The 26469-nt window shown below is 31.9% G+C and overlaps 3 protein-coding genes across 3 annotated transcripts; 2 read left to right on the plus strand and 1 right to left on the minus strand.

The window, feature by feature from the left end:
* Positions 1-473: 473 nt before the first annotated feature.
* LOC134232981 (uncharacterized) lies at positions 474-8274 on the minus strand. The gene is made up of 8 exons (XM_062714973.1): positions 7992-8274; positions 5368-5450; positions 4594-4702; positions 4093-4230; positions 3334-3555; positions 2795-2935; positions 2525-2626; positions 474-2242 (listed from the first exon to the last, which is right to left on the minus strand). The coding sequence occupies exons 1-8, from the start codon at positions 8169-8171 to the stop codon at positions 1643-1645; spliced, it is 1575 nt and encodes a 524-aa protein (XP_062570957.1). The 5' UTR covers positions 8172-8274; the 3' UTR covers positions 474-1642.
* A 3448-nt stretch (positions 8275-11722) lies between these two features.
* Positions 11723-15108, plus strand: LOC134232982 (uncharacterized). Its single transcript, XM_062714974.1, has 6 exons — positions 11723-12003; positions 12632-12820; positions 12925-13076; positions 13168-13290; positions 13753-13846; positions 14704-15108. Exons 2-6 carry the CDS (start codon positions 12676-12678, stop codon positions 14841-14843), a joined length of 654 nt encoding a protein of 217 aa, XP_062570958.1. The 5' UTR covers positions 11723-12003; positions 12632-12675; the 3' UTR covers positions 14844-15108.
* Positions 15109-15944: 836 nt separating this feature from the next.
* Positions 15945-24861, plus strand: LOC134232984 (uncharacterized). The gene is made up of 7 exons (XM_062714975.1): positions 15945-16344; positions 16552-16656; positions 21972-22144; positions 22787-22938; positions 23317-23436; positions 23800-23893; positions 24666-24861. Exons 3-7 carry the CDS (start codon positions 22006-22008, stop codon positions 24767-24769), a joined length of 609 nt encoding a protein of 202 aa, XP_062570959.1. The 5' UTR covers positions 15945-16344; positions 16552-16656; positions 21972-22005; the 3' UTR covers positions 24770-24861.
* The last annotated feature ends 1608 nt before the right edge of the window (positions 24862-26469 follow it).

A 26469-nucleotide genomic window follows, 5' to 3' on the forward strand; every position in this document is an offset into this window, starting at 1 on the left:
CAAACGTGATGTAATTTATTTTAAGAATTTGGTCCTTATTTTATCTAAATATCACCAACACTTCTTCATGCGTCAATTTCAATATATTCCGATCAGACTACTGGTGTATACGAAAATAACTTAATCAATATTTGAAACACAGCCACCTGACGTTTCTTATTTTTCTTTTAATAAAAAAAAAATATACCCCTACCTAATAATTAACCGGTTTATTATTACGTTGGGGTATATTTTTTTTCATTCAAAGAAAAAAAAGTAACGTCAAGTGCCTGTGATTTGAAAGTATCATATTTCATGTGATTATTTTATTTCCAGATTCAAAAGGTCTGAGGGAGCAGATGTCTCCCGAATCTGTTAATGAGTTTAAAAAAACTCAGTTCTAAGCAAGGCTTAAAACAGGCTCTTATATTTCATACTAAATGACCCCTGAAGATGTATAAAAATTCAGAAATGTAAAAAATGTACAAATCAAATAATAAGAGAGACATTTTATTTGATTAAATATAAATTCATCTCGTTAAGGCACAGGCTACATGTAGTATTTCTTACCCATGTTAAAAAAGGATAAAAATACAATCATAAAAAGTTGGCACTATTTTACCTTTGAACATACATCAAATCCAATCCATAAAACAAATGTTTTATTTGTATATATAAACATAAATAACAAATTTGAAAGGTACAAGGAAATGTATGTACAACTTAGTATTATTTTTTTTACCCACATAATATATATATAAACGTAGAAATGTACATACATAATTATATAAAAGATAAATAACATCAAAAACAGTCATCTTGGACAATTTGAGACCTTCTAAATGTGATTAATTGATATGGCAAACCTAAGTATTTGTAGAAATGTAAACAAGGAAGACTTCTTTGTCAATTTAACACACACACACATACATACACAGACTGTACAAATGTAGCTTCCAGCAATTTACCGCTGCAACATAATAATTCAGTACTTTTAATGATCTACCTTACCACCCCAAACATGTGACATCACATCTCCTCATTTTATGCATTCACATTTTAGAGTATATTAAAGCATTGTTATATAATTGCTGCAAATACATGTAAATGTACATAATGCATTTTCATACAATAACTAAATGTCTTGTATTTTCAACCTGACATTTATGTATATGTTTGTACATAACAGACTGAAACTAAAAAGTACTCGTGTGTTTAAATTTTACAAAATTAAAAAAAAAATAATTTCATGTAGCAATGCTAATGCTTAGAGCTCCAAAATTTCATCTACCGGTACATCAAAATTCAGTATCAAATTGTTTATTGTTAATCAAAATAGATTACACATTCTCTAGGAATTTATGATCAAATATTACTTAATGAAGAGCACCATTTGAAAATTAAAATTGCAATATGCTCAGTTTTATACTCTAATAATGTTGACAACATGTAAAAACTTAATAAGCAGTTCATTTGCAAAATTGTTTTCAGGATTTTAAACCTTTTTTTCAGTACATGTACTCCTATAAAATACAGTGTACACTTAGTTCTTTTATACCATTTCAATGGTGGTAAAAACCTTTTTAAAAAATACCGGTACTTAATGAACTCTACAATTAATCAAAATTTAACTAGTTACAGTAAACTTACAATGTAAAGCTACTCAGTTTCTCCTTGGAGGTGGGGGCCTGGCTGGTGCCGAGGGTCGACTAGGTTTTGAACCTTCAGAGTTTCCTTTCCCTAACCTTTTATTTAAAGCACTAGTAAGTTCATTGTTAAAATTATTATTGCCCACTGGTCTTTGAGTATTCATTGTATTACTTTGAGTATTCATGGTATTAACGTATATATGTTCTAAATCGGCAGACATTCTGCCTCTTTGAGGGACTGGAGGCCTGAGACTGTTAAATGGTTCTGATTCGTATTCGGCTAAATCTCCCTGCATGCTCAAATCCTCCATTGACCTGCTGATACTCCGGGCTATGGTGGGTAATTCGGGGGGCGGTCTACGAGAATAAAAAGTCCGTACAGAGTCATCTGAGCTCTGACTGGCTGTTGATACATTTGACGTTTCAGACATGCGTTTGTGCTTTGCGAGTGGTGACTTTGGAGGTGCCCTGTTAGGGCGGGGTTTTGGGAGAGGGTCTGTTGAACTACCCGAGCTTTCTTGATCGGGTCTTTCAAAATTCTCATCCTCTCCATCGTCCACTTTGATAAATGGTCTCTGTTTTCTTCGAACTGTTTGACCCAAAGCTGAAACCACCTATAATTAAAAGGAATGAAGATATTTTATTTTACCTGTTGATTTTAAAATTTTCTTTTTAAGTTTTCTTTGAAATCACCTCAATTTAAATTCACCTACTTGCAACCTGGGCAAAAATTAAACTGGGGCAAAAAATTTACCTGCATATAGTAGCTGCCGAAATATATGCAATACACATTCAGATTGCAATACACTTTGTACTTTGGAAATAATCAATATGATCTATTTTTAATTTCAGTTATAATATGGAGCAACTAGTATAAATTAAGTCATCAACCTTACCCTTGCTTTGCCTAGATAATCTCTTTTATCTACATTTTTGAGCAGTTCCTTTGGTGGATGAAATATACAAGAATCTGGTAACTCTTCCAATTCAGGAGCTTCCTATATAACAATAAAATTTGTAAAGTTTGCATTGCCAGTTAGAGTTAATTCATATGGGCCAGTGTAAAACAAAAGTATTTTACTATGTGCCACCGGCTCTATTTTAATTAACATTTTAATACAAGTACATGTGCAGAAAAAAAATAATACAATAAAAAATCAACTGACCTCCTCTACCCCATTTGATTGAACAACTGCATGTTTTAGAAGGGCTTTGGATTTTTTGGTTACTGGTTTACCGCTGCTGTGTTGGTATTCTATCAACTCTTGTATTGAAGGAAAAGAAAAACCCTCAAACTTCCAGTAACTCTGTGAAATTCATGAAATGTCAAAATAACATACTGAATTGTTTTTTTTTTAGTAATTCACATTTACATATACATGCAATATTTATCAAGGTCTCTTATCACTAAGCCAAAAAAGCTCCAAGGTTCAGAATGAACATTTTATACACTGGAAGGATGAAAAGTGGAGCACCTGGCCATGAATGAGTTTCATTTTACAAAATGATAAAATAAAAAAAAAGAAAATAGAACTGGATATACATGTTTAAATATTCAAATACCATGAAAATACAAAGAAATATTTTTTTAACGTAGATATTGTCAAACTGCTTAACTTTCTAAAAATTACCCTCATATAAACATTTCCATATTAACAAATTCATTAAATATTTTTCATTTTCTTTAAATGATATATACATCTACCTCATCATCCTGTATAATGAGAATATGTCTGTATCCTTGCCACAGGACAGACAGGACGTACTGTAATGTGTTTTTCTTCTTGTTGAGACTCTCTCTGACTAGGAAATCACCTTCCTTGCGTAACATTTTCTCTGCCTCTTGCCTCGGTAGTCTACCGTGATACCAACTCTGACTGCGTAGAGAGTGTCGCCTCTTTAATGCTGAGACATCTTTTTTCATCTCCTGTAATTAATTTGCATATTGTATTGATATCAGTTATTAAAGTAAAATGGCAGTGCCAAATTTACTCTATATGATGAATTTTTAAATTCTATTTTTTTTTTCAATGTTCAATATATCAAGTACATCTATCAATTTGTATATTTTATAAATAAATGATATATGTAATATTACTTCAATCTTTCTAATTTAAGATCACTACAGTCTATCTAGCAGGATGAAAGCAGTCTTTATACATAAAATTCTACATGAAAATACAGTGGAACTTGTATTGCAACATGAACACATTTTTAGTGAGTTCATGTACACAAATATAATAATCCACATTCCAAGGTTTACTTTCCTCAAATAACTAACAGATACTAATTATGCTCAGACATAGAAGCCTAATTGAATTAGAAATTTTCAGAGTTCAAACAGTTTTTTTCTCTTTAGAATACAAAGCCTGTAAATTTATAGATAAAATACTTTATACTAAGGTTGTGTGCACTTTTACTGCACACTGTGTCAAGTATATACCAGTAATACTTCCTCACTGACCTGTAATTTTTGTAGTGCCTGGATACAGTTCCTTCTGGTTGTATCATCATCTTCCTGTTTCATGACTGCGATCAGAAACTCCTCGGCTTCTTGTCCTCTACCCATCATCTTCATCGTGGTGGCCTTGGCAATCCATATCTGTTAGGAAAATGTGGAATATGATATACACTGTTTTATCAGAAAGATGTGATTAGCAGTATTTAAAATAGATTCATATGTGATATTTTCAGATTCTTAAAATTATTTAATGAAAAAAAAATTAAGTATGAATGCCTGCAGTATTTTTATGAAAATTATGAATATAAGGTGAAAAAGAGACATTAAACATTAAGTTCTGTACCAGCATATGATATACATGTATGTATGCTTATGAAAACTGTCCTCGGTTTGTAACATCACCAATTTTTCTTCCCTATCTTTCAAGTAAATTACAGTATATATTTCAGGTGCACGTGCACTGTGTAAACGGGTCTTGTGCATCAATTAACATTGTTACTGTACCTCTGATAGTGTCAGCTTGTAGGCCATTCCTAGCTGGTTGTAATCTATGAAGCTTGCTGATCTTAGTTTCTCCACAGCATTATCAAAATCTGCAATGGCTTCTCTATATCTATGGATATATATTTTTGAAGATCTTGAGCTATTTTGTTTGCAGCATTCTGAGCTATTACTTCCAATTACTAAGGAGAATTCTTCTTAGCGTCAATTTATCTTTCATTTTATATAAATAATTACATGTAAATTTTAAACCTTTGTATCAATGCAAGAAAGGAAAGTCCATTTTCATTTAAAATTACACTTTTTAAAGGGAAAATTACTAAATTTACACTGAATATTGATTTTAAAATTCTTCTTTTGTGTGAACAGTTTACATATCTTACAGGTATATTATATGTTAATTTATTCTTTAAAATAAAACACAATAGAAAAGTAGAGGTCATAATTCTAAGCCAAATTTATGAGTACAAAAATACTCAGTGCATGGTCCATTACATGATGAACAGCACAGTATATTGTATATCCTATTACACCAATATAAAGGTGTAACTGGGTATTAAATTAAATACCTATACATTATAGTCTTATGATTAGTAATTTTTATCATAAGACTATGATGTTGATCAGCTTGAAAATAAAAGAATTTAAAAATTCAATTTTCAAATTTATGCTGGGAGATTGCTGGACCAAATACAGAATCTTCAAGAGAATATTTCCTATACATATTGATCTACAAGTAAAATTGTATTGCAGCTTTCTAAAACATGTACTCCATACCTGTGAAGCTTTGCTTCTGCCAGTCCTTTGCAGAAATAGGCAATAGCCAAGTGTTGATCTTTTTGAACTGTTTCTTTGAAATTCTACAAAGAAGTTAAAATATTTAAAAACTGTAATGTATTATCATATAATAAGACAACTATTAATGAAGTAGAAAATATTAGCTCACAAAGATTATTTTGCATTATTTAAAACAATTTTATGCAGACATTTGCTTTAATCTTGACCACTTACTTAACATATTTCTTTCATCTTTCATGAAGTTAATTCAAAGTTAATAAACAAGAAATTAAGAGCTTCATTTCAGGAATGGCTTTCAAACCAATACATGTTCCAGTTTTGTCCTTGAAATTAAATCTAAAGGGCATGATCCCTAAATTGTTAAACCAATGCCCATATTGCATACCTTTTACCCAGGGGACCTCTTTAACAGGCTAGGTACATGTAAGAGTATGAGCTGCTTTAGACAATAGGTCAGAGAATAGATTGAGGATAAATATTTAGTAATATTTACATTTGCTGTGGTTTTCTAGTAAGCCAATAGTGAAATTGATTTGAAAACCATTTTCGTGTATACTCACACATAGAAAAACACAAGGAGAAACGTGCCCTAACGTGATGTCACAATGAGGCTTCAGAGATGTTAGAAAAATGCAATGAAATAGGTCAGCAAGAAATTCAAATATTGAGTTTATTATTGGTGCTTTAAGACATGGAAAATATAAATATATATAAGGAATGTTCTTAAGTTTTTGTGTGAATTATTGGTGTGTGAATCACACAGACTTGCACATATATTTCATGAAGCGCGCTAGTGCACTAAAATTCATGAAATATGCCTACGTGACAAGTCTGTGTGATAGTGCTTCATGAAAAATATGCCTACGTGCAAGTCTAGGTTAACTCACACAAAAATAAAAAACATTCCTTAAAAGAGACATGGAAAGACAGACAGCTAAAGAATAATCATAGGAGGGTACTAATCTTTAGAATACCCACCGAGACCAAGGCATACATTATCTAAACAAGGAAACTTCATCATGATACAGGATGTTTAAGTAACTATTTGGACAAAGATTAGATCTAGGTTAAGTGTATGGATGCTCATCTCAATCCATTAACTGTGTGTTGATCTATCATCAACTTGAATGTCTGTCCTTAAATAAATTGATAGGATTTGATAATTTAATATCTAAAACTCAAAATTTATATTCTGAGTGCTGCAAAATTTTGCATCTATGATCCTATACTGATGAACATAATTAATATACTACGGAAGTATCATATGAGTATCTAAACCTAAGTGGGAAGGTTATTCGTCAATCAGGATGCAATGTATGTAATTTATAAACATAAAATGTCTACAGTAGGTTGTTAATCAACATCTGTATATGTGTATAAGTAGCAGATCATTTCATTAGCTTTTCAAATGTCTCTTTGCTAATTCACTTATTAGTGGTAATTGGGGGTGGGGTGGGGTATCCAGCAAAAAATGTGAAAACTGTCAATATTTATCTGTTGCATTGTGAATTCAGACCTGCATGGATAAAAAGACTATCCCACTCAGAACCACTGGAAAATTGTACAATTAATGCATGTCTTATTCTCATTTCAAGTGGTTAGACTGAGAAAATATTGATTGCATTGTCTATGTCTGCAATAAACTTTTATGACACCTTTTGTCCACATTGAACTTGCATCATATATTAATACTGACCTATACTTACAATTCTGTGTATATACATGTATATCTGCAACCAGGCGTTATTACAAGGATTTACCTACACTTATATAGTTTCTCTAATGTTAAAGTTTAAATATTCACTTTAGAATTACTCTATTTATTATCTTCTAGACCATTTATCACTCTTACAAAGTTGAGGTTTCAGTTATAATCAATGACATGTATATACATGTAGCCACTTACATGTAATATACAAGTATGATTCATATAACTTCACCACGTTCACCTTTTAACATGTAAATGCACTTACTTAATTCAGTCTCATCTTTTAATGAGGAAACTGAAAAAATTGTCAAGAGTATTCTCTCATTTTTTGAAAGTACTGCTGTAGGCAATATACATAAAATGATTTTTAATCAAAGAAACCTTTGCATAATGAACACAAACAACTAAAAGCCTCTTAATGAATTGCAGAAAAACAAGACCATATAATATCTCTTCTGCTCAATATTGCTGAACTGATTGTTATAAATACTAATTTAAGCAAAAATTGATTTTTCAAGTAAGGCAATTTCAAATCTTACTCTTTTTATAGCCTAAAAGTTACTTTTTATTCTAATTAAACCAACAAGCAGACTCTTTACTTTAAAGAAGGAAAAAAAACAGAAATTCATAATTAGTTTCTAAAGATACCCACAACACTTGAACAGAGACATATAAAACCATTGCTTCTGCCCACAATAAGAAAAAAAATATTTTTTAGATATACATATAATGAGTTTTAATTACTATTCTCAGTCATGAAAAAAAAGAAACATGCACGTTACATCTATACGTGTGCACATGTAGTTTTCAAGATAAAATTTATGACAATATGTGGTGGAGTTGAAACAGCTGCAGGTTGTGATGAGAGAGAGAGAGAGAGAGAGAGAGAGCATACCTTTACCGCATCCTCTAATCTGTTTAGTTGGAGATAAGTAAAGGCGATGTTGTAAAAAATGCGAGCATTCGGATTTTCGATTTGCTGGAACTTAGAAATAGCCTCTTCAAATTCCTCTTCTAGATATGAATTTATGCCATCGTTCCATGATATAATTGTGTCTTTTAGCGCCATGTTCATAAATGAACCGGCTTAAGACAGACGGCAGTTTTGTGGCTTAGCTGTTTTATGAAGTCATTGCAAGTGTTTGTAAATACTCGCCCACGTGACAATAACTTCAGTTCCTGCTTTATACCGGAAGTCATCGGCAATTTTTCGCGGGAAAAGATAAAAAAAATCTTTTAAGCCTGAGAATACATATGTCTCGGTTTTTATTTCGGTATTTTTTAGTTGTTTATTCTTTTGTTGTTGTTGTTGTTTTTTTTAAAATATAACTTTATTTCATTTTCTAAGTCAATTCTCTTCTGATAAACGTCTCTTCTAAACTTTTATTATTATTATTATTAAAAGCCCTAAGAGATTCATTTTTCGGGGGAATAAAAGGGGTGAGGGGTGGGGGCATGGTCATCATTTTGCTTAGAAATTAAATAACTGCGAAAAATTCCAGGGGGATCCCTCTAGACCCACCCATTACTTTATTCTTTTCAATATCATCACACATTGATCATTCCTATTTTTATTATTGATAGCTACTATATACATGTATACCGGCATCTATAAAGTTTGTTCTGCGTTCAAAACGTAAAGAAGGAAAAAAAGAAGGATTAAAATAAGCCTTCTTCCAATCCTATATATGTCGATTTCCTGGTATAAATAGCATGGTTGAAAAATTAAAGTAAATTTAATTTGAAACACAATCATCCAGATTATACATGTAGTGATTCAGGCACGGATCCAGGTTTTTTTTTTCGGGGGGGGGGGGGCACCCCATCAAAAAAAATTCCAACCCAGAAATTTTTTGACAAACAAAAATTTCACATGCATCCTTGTTTTCGAGGAGGGGTCCGCGTTTTCTATAGGGAGGGGCCAAGCTAGGTTCCTTGGTTTCTAATATAGGCCTACATTAACTCTTCAAATTCGGGGGAGGGGGTCCGAACCCCCGACCTCCCCACCCCCCTCTAGATCCGCGCATGTAGTAATGTTTAATTATGCATGATAAAGTAAATATAAACGGATCTATACTCAATTATTTTTCATGGAGCTATGGAGGGGTATTATTCAACTATTATTATACATGTACAAGGAGGTGTGGGGATAGGGAGGGGGTCTTCATCATTCATCATCCATGGCTGTAGGAACCGGGGAGGGGGAAGGGCCCCAATGATTTTGCCCATTTATATAGAATATGCTATAGAAACAAAGCTACTACATGTACAGTATTTGCTCAGTTGTGCTCTCTCAATCAAAAAGTCTGAACCTTTTTTTTGTTTTTGCTTGTCAAGGAATTTCGGTTGACAGTGCACCAACTGAGAATGTATGTGGATGTGCCCTCACCCCCATCTAGGTGTTATGTAGAAAAAAGGATCGAAGTCTTTTTCTTTGAACAATATCACGGTCGATCAAGCTAAACTGTGCACAATTTACTCAAAGAAAAATAACTCAGTTTTATTAGCCAATTGATTTTTTATAGAACTCATGATTATCAATTTAATTACAGTGAATTATAATTTAGTTCTACATCACATGCAAGTTTTATTAAATCTTCTAAATCTCAATCATTCATTGAACATTATTTTTTTTCTATAATGAATTAAAGTTTAATGAAATGGTGTTATATCAATTATTACACAAATATAGAAACGGGGGTTGAAGGCAACCAAGGGACGGAATATTGCCTGACGCAGCGCATTTGAAATTCGAATTTTTTACTCAAAGAAAAAAAATATGCTTACTATAAAGATGTTACAAAATGCTGTGCAAGTTACTTACAATGTAATAAAAAAAGCGCATATAATGCTTAACCCCCCTCCCCGTTACTAGTATATAATGCATAAAGTGCATTGTGATTTATTATATACACGACGAGAATTTAGATTTATTCTACACCTATAGAAAAGTATGCAATTTTTAAACAGGACATTATGAATATTTGTTCTTTTTTATAGAACAGTTTTATTATTAATTTTTAATTAAAAACAGAAATCATCATCTACATTTTAAACGAGTTTGTGGAGACTGTGTATGTACATGCTCGACCACAGTCCATTGTTCCATTTAGGTAGAAAACCCTCTCAAATCACATAGAATATACAAACAATACACAGTAACAGGTGTCTTCGCGGCACATGTCTCCACCTGTGGCACGTGAGGACAGGTGCCTCTGACTGCACAGACCAGTAGCAACGGTTTCAAAAGGGGGAGGGGGGTCCTAAGAAAAAAAATTGAAAAGCAAAAGGAAAAAACCTAACATTCAAACAACAAGCATCGAATGTTTTTTTAATTATTATTGTAATAGCAAAATACAATAATTACGCATGTAATTTTACTCAGAAAGCCTCTAGACGGAATAACCTGGCATCCACTACGGAAATCACTGAGAAACATGATGTAAACTATTGAAAAGCAAAAGGAAACTTTTTATTATTATATTGCAAAATACTATAATTCCACAATGCTTCCCTAAATAAAGTAATTTAAAAGAATTTTGAAGTTTTCCCTGTAGTTTCCATTTTTCGGACCCCAGATAATTCCATCAAGTTTCCGTCACACGGAAACTGCTACAATCACATTCCATACCGGTTCCTGGGTCACGGAAACTTTAGGAATGGTGAGGTTTCCCTAAGTTTACATCCAAATGAATATTAAAGATTCCATCGAGTTTCCATTCCACGGAAACCACTTCGTTCCTATTCCATATTGTTTCCTGATTACGGAAACCAGTGGAATCTTCAGGTTTCCCATTACGAGAAACTACTAGTACATGGAGGCTCGGGGAATTTCAGATTTACCGAGGTTGCTGTGGTGGAGGATACCTAATGGAATATCGGAGAGTATTAGTTTCCGTGCCACGGAAACTAGACGGAATAACCTGGCATCCACTACGGAAATCACTGAGAAACATGATGTAAACTTGAGGTTTCCATGTGGTTTCCATAAAGTTTCCCATGATGGGAAACACTAATTTCACCTGAAAACAGTGAAAAGTGGATAATCTTCACTTGTACCTAATTTTTTAAATATATCTTTTGAAATGGTGCTCTCTTTTAAATACTATCCAATCGTTCTGTTTCTTAAGTCTTGAGTGTATACCTACCATTTATTATTGGTACCCGTGCCTTCATGTACTATTTATCAAGTTCTATTGAAATGGAAAGAATAACCATGATTTACAACTGTCGATCGTCTTAAAATAGTACATTTTAAATATCAAACATGATGAAGCATGTAGCTGATATTAGATGATACCCGGTATTAAAAAAAAAACACAATAATTATTATTTATTGATTTATTATTGGGGAGCTCCTTCTCTTAGAGAAAATATCTATAATAGTTTTCTTTTTGATCCATTTATACAATGTTCCCCAGAGCCCGTCACAAATGTAATCTCTACCACCCTTCCCCCACCCCCCACAATAAATAAAAAATTGATACCTCTCCGAAACGAAAGCACAGATCCGCCTTTGAATAAAATATTACAACTGGATCAAACAACTATGTGTGATTTACCGGGCTGGATTGCTTTTCTCAAGTACCACGTTCTGATCACGTATACATACATGTACACTTACATATTCATGCAAGAGTAAGCTATGAAATCAACATGTATTTATAAAAATCGTGGGACACATTTTTGTCTCAAAGCGGAAGTATTGACGAGGTAAACACGAGATTTAAATGACAAAATCGTCTAGGGAGTTATAGATTCTACTCGGGGGATTTTCCTTGTTTTGGTTTTATGTGAGGGAATGATTATTAAATCGACAAATTTGATAAAATAAGAGTGCTCATTAAGATGTCGTAAGGGCCACAAACAAACCATGCGTATATAGATATCGCAAACTGGAAAAGACGGTAAGTGGTTCTAGTGTTTTATGTATTGTTGTTTATATGCATGTACATAAGTTCAGTGAGATGTAAAATGATGGATGAAAATATCTGAGCTTGATGAATATTTTTCTACATTTATAGTTCTTACTGCTGCTGATATTAATTCTTGAGGTAATAGAACCTCTATTTAAAGTTGTATAAATTTGATCATACAACAATCACATGTACATGTATTATTGTTTGTACAGCAAATATATGCATGCATCCACAGATCATTTTATGACCCAAAATGAAAAAAAAGGTACCGATCGCGAATAAAATTTGGAATGATTTAAAAATGAAAAATATAAATAATCTTCAAATTCAAAGATATGTCAGATAAAAATTAATTTAATTTTCTCACAATTCCGGCAATTAGAAACCATGAAATATCCTACTTTACCAGGAAATATCATATTACCATTGGCTTTTCAGAAAATAATGGGACACGAAATGTGAATTTATATATATTAATTTCTTCCGTAAATAAAGCATTTTAATAATTAACACTCGCTGACAGGGTCATTTGAATGGATTTAATTTATTGCTTTAGTAATTGAAAATGTAACTTGTATGCAAAGATTGATTTCTTTTTATATATTTTTTAACATAGTGGGAAAAAACCAATGAAAATTTCGATCGAAATGACCTTTGAATATGAGCAAAATTGAACTTAGTGAAAGCGATGACCCTGTTCGGGTCAAGGTCGTTGTTATTGGTGATATGTGCGTTGGGAAAACGGCTATCTCTCATAGATTTACCAAGAATGCCTTCGAAGAGAAAATAGCCCACACAGTTGGAGGTAGGTAGGATGTACCTGTACCAAACATTAGTTCATTTGCAATTAATAATAATTACATTTACCTTAATTTAGACATAATAATCGATCAATTTGAATCTATTCAGCTAGCTATTATATCCGATCTATGGAAATAGAAGACAGGACTGTCCTTTTCCAAATCTGGGACACGGCAGGTCAAGAACGTTTCAGGAGCCTCGTTCCTATGTATCTCCGTGACGCCGACATAGCTTTGCTGGTGTTCGATATTACGTCACAGGTAAATCAAAATATGTCTATTAAAATTATTCAAAACTAAAAAAAATGAGTCTACAGTACAGGACATACATGTATTCCATTTTATTTTTAAGGAGTCCTTCCACAGTTTGGAACTATGGAGAACTGAACTCATGACTAGCGCACCTGCCCACGTGACCGCAGCTGTAGTGGGCAACAAATCTGATCTGGGCAGCAAAAGAAAAATAGAGGCTACGGTAATTTCCCTTGGCTATGATTAAAATTCTTTTCCTCAAAGCAGTCTTGTACAGAGGACATGCAATCTTACAATAATACATCTCAGAATGAACAAATCAAACAGGAACAACAACAATGTCCCTATTTTAAAGACCTATTTTATATTTGCAACACGGCACGAATTTTCAATGTCTTCAAGCACTCTGCATCGTGGAGGTGATGCTCACTCTCACCAATGGCGCTTGATCCCACCTCTGATGTTTTTGCTCTGCTCCTGATTTTTACTGTTTGAATGGACCTTAGAGCTTGTATACTGCTCCTTATCTCCATATATTTTATTGAATATTTATAATGCGACATCTGGAAACCTTCCTGGTTTTGAATATCTACCTAACCTTACATTTCAAACGTGTTCGAATCATTTTTGTTATCAGCGCTCTTATATATCAAAGTTATAAATTGGAAGATTTTTCTTACTTCAGGCTGGTCGTGCATACGCGGTGAAGCACAGAATGCTCTACACAGAAACATCAGCAAAACTTGGAACCAATGTTGAGGAACTTTTCTATGACTTAGGTATTAAACATACTGCACGAAATATTTATTATACTCTTTTGTCTCACATGCACTTGGAACAGACGTCGAGGAACTTTTCTATGACTTAGGTGTAAAACACACTGAAAGAAATATCTATTATACTCTTATATTCACTTAGAACCAATATTGAGGAACTTTTCTATGTCTTAGGTATTAAACATTTTGCACGAAACATTTATATTCTTTTGTATTAAATTCTCTTACATTTGTAAATTTTGTAACTGATATATAACTATCAAAATATACTATATACTTGTATTCAGTTAGAATTTTTGTTGCAATTCAATAGATTTGTTAAACTATTTCTGGAACCTTGTATCTTGGAATTACCATTCAGCCGTTCCCATCTTATCCGCGACAAGACGTCAATTACAGTGAAACATTTCCTTTTCATGGAAATTAATTGTAGCTATCATGTTGCACTTGTATCATGTTGTAAATTTTGCATTCACACACCCTAGTAAATTCAAAAGAACCCGCGAATTAATGGCCTACAACACTCAATCTTTCAGCCCTAAAATCAAACCCTCGAACCCGTATTTGTCCTACAAACCATGAAAACTTGCCTCTGTGGATATTTATGATTTTTCAATTTAAGTAAATCTGACCGAATCTATAACATATAAATTATTTACCCTTGATAAAGTCCTTTTTTACTTACGAGTACCGTTTTGACTCCTGCTATCTTGATATTGCGAATATGAGTTATATAAAGCAAATCCCAACTCAAATAAAGTTTCCCAAGAAATGAAGAATCTGAAAGAATGGTATAACGCTAATAGCCGTTATTTTAAATGAATTTGTATTTGTTAAAGTAGTTTTTTTCTTAATTTCAGGATTGCGGTTTGCAAACCCAGAATTAAGTGGACACATAGAAAACAGCATAAAAGTTCCAGAAAAATACAAAAACATTATCAGTGTTCAAATTCCCCCAAAGGAAGAGACAGAATTCTCACAGAAATCGTGTTGCGGTTAAAACTGCATTTTTTCAAGATTTTTTTTTATGAAAAAAATCTTTATAAAAAATGTCTGTCTTTGGTGCTAAGACTGTTGTTTTGGAAAGTTTATCAGTTTGTTTTAAAAAAATCCTTACAATATGCAATTTGACATGACGGACAATTGGCATAGTACTATATTATTATTCTTTTAATTTATCAAATTACATGTAGATTAGAATAACTATACTTTTATCATTATTATTGTTCTTTAGTTAATTTATATTAAAACATACTTTTGAATTATATCTTTTTGGAAGTCACTGATCGACGTGGAGTTATCATAATGAAATTTCTGAAAATCTCTTCACATATCTATCTTAATGTCTTTTGTACTTCTTAATTAATTTTCGAAAAATATAAGTTCGGGAAAAAAATTAAACGATCATTTTCAAATTCACAGAGTTTTTAAACAACGTTTTCAAAATCTTTACGGTCACTATTATTGCAAATAAGTTAAAAGATGCTACGGTTTACATCTTTCAAATATTTCTGTGAAATATATTTCATATAGCAGTAGTAAAATTGAATCTTAACTGACCAAAATTACAATATAATATTTTTCGAATAGATAATTCCTCGAAAGGTTCACAGAAGACCAATTCTTGAACAAATTAAACATGCAGTCAGCAATGTTTGTGTTAAATGTTGGAGGCATCAATTCATTTTTTGGAATCGGTGCAAAAGTAACAAACGCTAGCTAATTATATAAAATGACAAAACTCTAAGCAAATACTGGTGACGAAGTTATGTAAACAATAAACGACTTGAACCACTCAGGAGGCTTATCATAACAGTTGCAGACTTGAGTTCGTGCAAATATTGGGGAAGTGTACGGCTGAAAATAGATCAGCATCTAAAATAATTATGCACATACTACACGTATGTAAGTAATGAACACCGTAATTAAAATAGGAGAACCTTTATAAATCTAAATATTTTTTTTATATTGCTGTTTTTCATTGGTAGCATTTGAATGTTGAACTATTTTAATTCTTCACAAAATACGTTTTGAATTTAAACACAATTAAATAACAATTCTGTCAAATTGCTATGTAGCGTGAATCATCCAGTTTTCAATGTCTGTTCTACTAACAAAATAATCTTAAAAAAGCCTGAAAAATACTTCCTTTTCTTTGCGCACACCAAACATGTTTGTTCTCTTTTATAATCATAGTAGCATAACACTTCATCCAATTCCGCTATTTACTTCCAGTCCAAATCGTTTTATCATGTTAATTCTTCCTTAAAGTGGGGTATCATGCAGTTCCATTTCGTGAACTCCCACGAGGATTTTTAAAAATACATTGTTCCCATGCGCTTGCTCAATTGTGAGAGGAAGTAAATTATATTTTTTAAAAATATTCCCCTTCTATTTTATCCACGTCTGTACTTAACAATGGATGAAATACACGTGTACCTGGCTTCACCGTGAGATAAAGTCTAAAAATATGTAAACCCGATGACATCCATCTGGTCAAGGTAAGTGTTTGTGTTTTTACACCTTGTAAAGAAAAATCTTTTGGGTTCAATGGTGCAATGATGCAGATCGGTAGAAATAAAAATACACATTTCTCATATAAGAATAAAGCTGTTCACACTTGGTTTCATCATTCGCTTCAACTTCAAGTTCAACGACATGACAAATCCACAAGGGCGATATTAAAATAATTGCACTTTCGTTTTCAGATTTCCAAATAAAAAGAGCTCATTGACAAGGAAACTGGTGTATTTGAATGTTTCTACAGCGCATTTACAGAAAAAATGATATTATAAGAGCCTCATTTTATAACAGTAAGTATATGCTTATCATTATATTGATAGACCATACGCAAAAAGTACATCTATCTCGAAAGATATGAATATATGCCCACCATCAGATGTTATATATCGGTATTCGCTTGTATCTTAAAATATGAATAAGCTATTGATAGAAAAACTTGTGGTACAATAATTTACAATGCAACAAAAAAAAACACGGAAATTACTCATCACAAAATGCATGTATACCATGATAATTCCTGGGGAGAAGCATGGACTCTGTAGAAGATTATGGATCACACATGAAAAAAGAAAACATTGACACTTTGTTTAAGTAGATTAAATATCAAATAGATGTTAAAATCTCAAATTTAGAGACCGAGGGGCTAAAGGAAAGCCATCTATCCCTTGGTCTTCAATAAATTGGTAATGAAACAAAGAAAAAATAGATGTATTGTTGAATCGTTTACAATGCAACAGAAAACAGTCTCCGCCCCCGGAAATTACTCATCACAAATGATTTGTGACACGTATATCAAAAATAACTCCGCCCACTTTATAACTTTGCAGCATCCACTGTGTGAGGAAAAGCATCCGCAGTATATATATATTTCCACGGAAAACGTAAAATACTATCGGTCAAATTTGTTTTGACAATTTAACACGTAACGAGTGATAGTCAGTCTTAATGGATGAATTGGAGGATTTAACTGTAATTGTTGTGATCTATTGTTATAATTGTAGATGGAGATTTATCATAATTTATTTCAGGGGTCTTAAAATCCCGGTTTAACTAGATTTTCATTTTCAAATTGAATTGCGACATTAAAAAAAGTGAAAGAGACGTGTGGCTGTCATCAGCGAGAAGGATTTTTTCCGTGATAGCGAATTTTCCGTTTCGTGTGGATTGTTCAAAATTAGGTACAAAGGATGTTTTCCGTTATTGCGATTTTTTTTTTACTTTCGATCGAAATTACGTGTAGATTCTGTGTGGAATACATTTTTAGAAATTGATTGAGAAATGTTGACATTCTACATTCTCAGGAAAATACCGGGTATTTCTTAAAAATTAATTATAGGAAAACATCAGTATTTATTATGTGTACGTGCTAGCTTTGCTAAATTGAATCAGATTTATTTTTAGACCGTGCTGTATTTTAGATACAGAATAGTTGGCAAATACACTGTATACATACAGGGCTAATACAGAACGGAAAGTAGCTCCGCCCACCACAGTCCCGTTCTGTATTGCTAATACAGAACAGTAAACTTCAAAGAAAAACACCGCTATCGTGTCACAAATTCAATATACATATGAATATTTATGTCCCAGCTGACAAAGCAGGTACATGTAATACCACTGTTTTTGCAAAGCTGATTGTTAGATTTGCATTTTAGAGGAACTGGGATTTTATTCTGGGGGTAATAATTTAACTTATAACCATAGTTCCCCTTCTAAGGATGTATTATCTCATCTTTAAATATTTTTATATTCCCAACAATCGAATTGAATTTGATTTACCCTATCCGCACTGGATTTCTATAAGCTAGACAGCAATCCTTAGGAATAAAAGATACATAATGGGTAAGAGTGAGTTTTCTTCGAAGTTTCCTTTTTACTCCACTTTAAAATATAAACATCGAAGAAGAAGCTGTAGAAAAAGTGGTGATAATCAAATGTGAATACTCCAAAAAAACTGTCAGAAAATGTGAAATTACAACATTTTACCAAAAACAATAACATCAAAACTTACAATTTTTAAAGCACTTTATACGAGGGTTGTTCGAAAAGTTCGTGGACGATGTCTATCTTCGTCATATTACCCACTAGAAATTTAAAATAAGCACAATCTAAAATGTAAAAATATTTGTTTTGTTGATGTGTGAAGTTTTCTTCGATTCGATTGAACAGAAATCAATTTACTTCATTTTAAAATCAACATGTTTAGTACTGTGGAGCACACTTAACGGCAATATAAGGTCAAATCATAGAATTTCTAAAAAATACTATCCCTACACATTTCACACAGTATAATCCAATATCCACTCATTCAATTATTTTTCCTAGACATTTATTTTGTAAGAATTACTCTCGTTGTATAATTTCCTTTGTTAACATTTTAATTTCTTTTATTACTTAACTCTGCTTTCACAGGATAAGCAACTCTGAGGCGCCTATGTCTTTCCTTGACGTTAAAACTTTAATTTTTGTTAAGATTTTTACAGTTTTACCGTTTCTCCACAGATTTTCCTCGTCCGTTACACAGTCTTTGTCACTCAAATACTACCTGTACTATTTGTACACACATGCACAACTCGCTATTGACATATTTTTTTTTATTCCTCCAACAGTTTTAGAGTTTATTCAGGATTTTTCCTGAGTAAAACACAAAATGGCATCGTTATCTGCTACTCCGTGACGTTCTAAAACGTCATCGTTTTTGTCGTTTTCAATGAGGACTACCTATCTTCTCAAGTTGATTTCTTTTCAACATAGCAAAATATTAAGCCATAATCTGGAATACGAATCGATGTAACAATTCTTAATTTGAATTTCTAGGTTGTTTTTCATTTTTGCTCCATTTTACAGAGAACATGACTACAGAAATTATTTAGTCTATTGTTTATTACTTGCTAAATTTTGAACCAATTTTTGCATTTTTAAAATCTGGATAAGTTTTGAATAAATCGTTATATTTGAAAAAAAAACCCAAATCATTTGGATTTATTGTTAAAATATTTCTACCCAATTTGGATAACATATGACATCAAATAAAAAAGTTATGACAGAAGTCTAGGAACTTATCGAACAACCCTCGTACAACTATTTCCAACGGTAAATTAAAATCCAGAAATCTTGACACCATTGAATGCTGCTTTAAAAAATTGAACTAGTACAATTATGTTCTTTCATTGCCATTGTTCTTTTGCAAAATCATTACGCTTAAACGTTTTGATTGTACAAACCCATTCCAAAGTATCCTAAGGGCTTGTAGATTTTGGAGATGAAGTCTTCCAACAGTACCAAAAGTATTATTTGCGCCCAGTTATAAAAGATTTTTTTCTATTCATATGAAGTCGTATTTATTAAAATTATACTTTTGCATGAAAAGAAGGTATTTCATGTTGTGGCCTCCGATTCCAGGTTTTAAAATATCATTTTATCAATCAAAACATTCATTTTCATTCCTACATGCACGTTTGTTCGAGATAATCCGTATAAACATGAAATAAAAATTATCAGAGAGTCTGACATAACTATTTGTTTCATGTTAGTATACTTTATTAAAAAAGACGTTTATAGTAACTAAACAACAACACTTTATGATAAAGGTGATGATTCATCAATTTTTTCTATCTTCAGTTAGCCTTATTTATGCTGCAATACAAATCATTATAACCTGCATATGGGGTAAATGTTAGCTGCAGATCTGTAGCTCTCCGAAAAAAAATTATTGATAGACCGGAGAGCTACAGAGCCACCCATTGAAAAAACTGTATATTTATTGCGCACAAAAAAATGCGCTAGGTTCTCGATTTATTTCTCCATTTTTTTTAAAGCTGTAATCTCAAAATATTACTAACCGTGTGTTCCTAACATATTTTTTGACTCTTTCCACAACAAAACATTCCTCATAATTGTTGTTGATAGTCCTCCTGGCCCTGATATTGCAATCATCGGACATTTCGCTTATTTATACTGCCATTTTGGTTTCAAAGATAATTCAGTCCAATATGCTTCGTTCAGATGTCAACTACGAAAGAACTTGATAGAGGAGAGAGTAATTTTTTGAAATCTTCCATTTTTTGCAATTGAGGTAAGAATTTGGAAAAATTAATCAAGAATCGAGCGCACTTTTTTGTGCGCAATAAATATACAGTTTTTTCAATGGGTGGCACTGTAGCTCTCCGGTCTATCAGTATATATTTTTTCGGAGAGCTACAGATCTGCAGCTAGGGTAAATGTCTCCAAGTTGATTCGATATGCAAGAGCATGCTCTACATGTACATACGAACTATTTCTAAAATGAGGCAAGCTAATGACAAATGAAATCATGATACAAGGATATTCTTGGTCTGGTTTACAATTAATATTTCGTAAATTCTATGGTCTATATAATGACGAGAAGCACACAGCGGGTGTGACCATTGGACCATCTGATCCCATTTCTGCAGTCTTATAAGGTCCATGTTTGCTCTGCTCTTAACTGTCTCAATGAATTTCTGAGTTTGATTCATATTTCTATCTTCATATATCATCCTTTAAAATTAGTCTTTTAAAACGACTTAGAATTTTTCAATTTTATCTGTCACCTTCTGGCTATTTAGCTGTATGTAGTCTGTTCCAATGTACTCTTTGGTCTGGTTTATTTATACTTTTGGTAATTTGACAATTTACGGCTTTTATAAGGTCATAAAATCAATGGAGAATCCCCTTTTCCTGAATAAATGGCAAATTCCCCTTTTCTTGATCTAGAAAACATGACTATTGTTCATGCTTGAGACAGGTTTAAGTTTGCGTCAGTTAACAGAGTTTTTAAAGTATTTACATTTGAATTAAAGTTTGTGCCATAAATGAAAGAACTAACTACCTTTTCTTGCTGATGATTTTTGTAGAAATGATTGAATGAAATATTTAGAGATAATAGTAATCAAGCTGAAAAGTCCATTAAACAATGTAAATCAGGAGCAGATCAAATACGAACCTCTTAAACATCAGAGGTGGGATCAGGTGCCATGGAGGAGTTACAGCCCTGCCGACCGGTCACACCTGCCATGTTCCTTGTCTTGATCGGGAAATAACGGGAAAATCCGTCGTTATTCAGTATGTAAATAATGACCTTACAATTTAATGAATAGATTGTATATCAATTTGCTGACAAGGTCATTGTTTCAACAACTATTTCACAATAATTACCTTGTTTCAGAAATTGTTCATACGAAGAGTTTGCTTTTGAGTATCGAATCAACTGAGACATACATGTATAAACCCGGTATTAAGATGATAAGGGAATATTGGTGCATATTTAAGTAAGGGAAGTTGAAAATAATCATGCATTATATCTGCAAGTCGTATGCCGAAATGCGTTTTGTTTTCTTTCGCTTATTTTATCACCCAAGTCATAAACCTCCACCGTTGTCATAACTTTAAACCTTTCTCAGGAAACAATAATCTTTTATAACTTTAAGTTGATTATTGTTTCTATTTTCAAAAAATTAAAGCTAAAACCAAACGGCACCAAAGAATCACATTTCTTTACTATTGAAGTACGAAGCCAAGTTCAGCTGAGACAAAAAAAAATGCAGAATATCAATGGAATGTGAAATTTGTTTCTGTTTACTTGTAGAAATCAACGTCTTCCTTGAAATGCGGCAGTTGCAATGAACAGGCCTAGGCAGTGTGATGACAACATCTACGTAAAAGTTGTCATCATTGGCGACAGTGGTGTAGGAAAAACTTCCGTAGCTCAAAGATTCGTCGATGATACATTTTATGATTATACTCCTGCCTCCGTGGGAGGTAAGACTTTCAAGTAAAAGTAAGAAAGAGAGATGACAGTAGTAGATCAGATCAAGTTCTTTGCCATAGCTTATTTTGGTAAGTCTCAAGTATTTTAATTGAACAGAATAATATGACTTTTGACATGATTTCAATCTTTAGAAACCAGAGCAGAAGAAAGAAAAAAAAAGTTTTTATTGAATTCTATATGTTTTCGAAAAAAATGTTGTATTGTGTTTGCTTTAAAAAATAAAGCATTTATCAAGCTTTTTTTTGCCAGTTAGATTTCAAGAGTGCTTTATAGTTTACAATCTCTTCGCTGTTTGTCCCCATCTTTGAATTTAGCAGTTACACTGTAAAAAAATATAACTAGTTAATGTCACGAAGAAAACTAGTAGATTCAATGTCCATACAATCACTACCTTAATAGTAGTTTTACCAGATACTGGTATATTTACTAGATAAGATTAGTAAATTTAGAATTGATGAGTAACTTTCACTAGGTATCTAAGTATCTATACGACCCCCGCTCCACAACTGACTATCTTAACCAATAAACTGAAAGTTTACTAATCACGGCCAACGCTTTACGAAACACACTAGTTAAATTCACTAGGTTTTTCTTTCAGTGATATATTGATTGTGTTATCTTTATATTTACAGCAAGCTACTTCATAAAGCATCTGGAAATTGAGGACAGGAAGGTATATTTTCAAATATGGGATACGGCTGGTCAGGAAAATTTTAGGGCGCTCGTTCCTATGTATCTCAGAAACGCAAAAATCGCACTCCTAGTGTATGATATTACCAAAATGGTGAGTCCGTTAGACTGTCTGTTGCCTAAACATGTTTAGAAAATATACTTTAAATAGAGATTTACTTCTAAATTTTGAATGAATACGGAAAACAAATTCAAAATTAATGTTATTTATGTTTAACTACTGCCAATGTTGAAAATATATGAATATAATTTTATTCATGTACATTATTCCTTTCAGAGAAGTGGATGGGCTTTCGCCTACTTCTATGGATGTAGGCGAAAACTTGTCCACTTCTAATGTACATTTATATATATCTTTTTTGGAATTGTACAGTGCTTGGACCCTTGGACATGTTTTAGTTGGAAAAATGAAATTAGTTAAAAGATATTAAAGAGACCAACTTTGAAATAATTGTCTCCATAATCTCTATAGATCTCGTTCCTGAATTTAGAAGTATGGCGTTCAGACCTTCTTCTAGCAGAGCCAGGAGTTACAGTAGCGGTTATTGGTAATAAGTCGGATCTCAAGGACGACAGACAAGTTGAAGTCAGGGTATTGTTTAAACAAAATGTTGTTTTTAATGAATTTTATATACCTTATAGAATTTAAATTCACTATGTCAGTTTCCTAAAAGTTGTTTCAAGTCTTGTTTGAAAAGCACTATATGTTTAGAACAAGTGCCAGACAAATGTTGTTGATATGATATTTTATTCAATTTAAGACGTAGTAATAATGCTGTTACATACTGAAATTCATTTGCAAATGAATTGGTTTATAAAAAGTTAAAAACACATAGGAATATTTTTTTTCTCTATGGAACTTTAATTTTATTTCAAACCTGTCATTCATTTGACCATTTCATATGACACTGTAATCCATGAAATGAGGTTCAACTTTCTCTTTTTTAATTTTAAGAAAGGCCAGGATTATGCTAATAAACATGGTATGCTGTTCACTGAAACATCTGCTAAAAGGGGGACAAATGTAGAAGAAATATTTTTTGAATTAGGTAAAATATTTGTACAAAAGATTTAATTCTTAAAGTAAAGTACATTATATATATTTATTTATTATAAAGAACTATATGCGGTATATTCAAATTTTGAAAACTTCCTGAAATGTGCTGAATTCAATAAATTGTATGAGAAATATAAATTAACAGAAAATATTATTGTGTCAAAGCAGTGTATTCACAATTTTCACAACTAGTCCGATTTTATATCCTTTTTCAGAAAGAGGACAAAATGGACAAAATTTCAACAATTTTAGCTATAAAATTTATAGAGCGCAAGTTTGTTCAGGAACAATATTGACATACATGTATTTCATTGATATTATCATTTTACACATTATATCAAAATATTGATCCTGAACACACATGCGCTCGGTGACTTTTACTCAAAATATCGAAAAAATATGTACATTTTTCTGTAAAATGCATAAAAAACTGAAATTTACGTCATGTTTGTGACGTCATTACGTATATATGGCGTCATTACTTATATATATATATATATATATATATATATATATATATATATATATATATATATATATATATATATATATATATCTCCATCAAAGTTTGATTTGGGGGGCAAATATTGGTTATAACCGAATAAAGTTCTTTAATCAAGTCAATAATTTACTTTGATATAAGTTAAACATTTGAAATATGTAGTGATTATAATTTGATTTATCTTGATTTATTGTTAAAAATATATAATAAATAGAAAATTTAATTCTTGAACTTAGTTAATATTGTATTCAATATCTTTTAGGATCCCAAATTGTTCAGCAGAATATAAAGGAGCAAAATATCAAAACTGTACAACTTGGATTAAGTGGTGAAAGAGAGAAAAAACTAAAGGATTGTTGTAATTAAAAAAAAACAACAAACACAACCCCTTTTTTGTACAGTAATGCACACTTATAGCGAAAATCCTTACAATGAATTGATTCTCACAGGAAAGTGTTTTTCATTTCCCATGACTTTCAATTATTTTGTACACTTATTGGATGTATCAATTTGATTTACGCTTATAACGAAGCAAAATTGTCCATCCCTTGCATGTCGTTATAAGCGTGTTTTACTTAATGTAGATTTTGCGAAGAGTAGGTGTTATCCAAAAGTGACTGAAACAATATGAAGTTTTAATTATTTCAATAAACTTCAAAATTTAAAGACAATATTTTTTGTAACAGATCCAGTAGGAAGCAATATTTGTTAAATTCTTGGCAAACACTATATGTTAAAAATATGATATAAATTTTGTTACATATATAGTTTTGTATATCCTATTAATTAATGCATGCTTTTGCACTTATATGCCTTTGCATGCATAATTATTCATATGAATAATGTTATATTTGTAAACAAGAAATAATGTTACAATAAAAAAATCTTATTTTTCTTTTTAGATCTTTTTATTTGAATACTTTATAAAAATGTTTTACCACCAAAATCCCTTTTTGTAATAGGTGATTTTCCCCCAAAACTAAAAATGCTTTTAACATAATACATGTACATGTACATGTATATGTTTATTTTTAACCTAGGTGGCCTTAAACTCGATGTTTATATATATTGACTTATTTACAAAATCAGTATATCCTTGTGAACTTGAAATAAAAGATCTGATACATGTACATCAGAGTCTAATATCTATTTAATCTTTGGATATTTAATTAGAAAAAGTTGACAGTGGGTACTTAACATCAAAACTTTGTGATAAGACGATCTTTAAAAAGATGTTTGGTTTCCCTTTCCCGACCGACTGGCTAAAAATGACCCGACTCAACTTTTTTTAAAGAGGGATTTTTGTCTGGTTTCTGACTAGAAGAAATATTCAAATATTTGCTTATTTGTCTTATATATTCCAATGTGAGAGTTTTAAAAGGTCGTTTTTTTTTCCTTCATCATAATTGCACAACTTTAGAAATGGTAAACTGAGTTTGAAATCTAGTAGGGACTGCTAGTATATTTTTGGCGGAATGGCGGCGCATGAAAATATCTTCTTTATTGCTTCTCAAATTAAAGTATTATAGAACAATGAACTTATTTATAATTTTTACACAATCAAAGTCACGAGAGGGCAAGCAAAATTATTTTAAAGATGGCTTAAACGCGATGTCGATTTTATCATATTTTTTGTTATCGTAAATTACCCTTACTTAAAAAGCAATTAATTTCTTTTTCCTAATTGTTTTGATACGCAAGAGTGTGCTATACGAATGAGCAATTCCTCAAAAGAAGCAAGCTAGCCATTAGCAAAACAGTTGATGACACAAGAATATCAACAGACTAGATTAAAGTGATCACTTCGCAAGTTTTTATGGTAAATACAATGATCATATCGGCAAATACCATCAAACCTTATAAAGGTCGAATGACTTTTTCGTTCTTATTGTCAGGCAATTATTTATACGAGGGGTACACACTGCATATGAAAACCACAATTCAGATTAGAATAATTCAGTACACACATAGCCATACACAAGTTTATAAATAGCATATGCTGAATAAAGTTTCTCTCCTTGTTTGTGATCACAATGTGAAAATGACGCACTATTTAGGTCACTGTG

The sequence above is a fragment of the Saccostrea cucullata genome, unplaced genomic scaffold (assembly GCF_032062105.1).
Source record: "Saccostrea cucullata isolate Sc308-1 unplaced genomic scaffold, CSIRO_AGI_Scuc_v1 ctg56, whole genome shotgun sequence".
Taxonomy (NCBI): domain Eukaryota; kingdom Metazoa; phylum Mollusca; class Bivalvia; order Ostreida; family Ostreidae; genus Saccostrea; species Saccostrea cuccullata.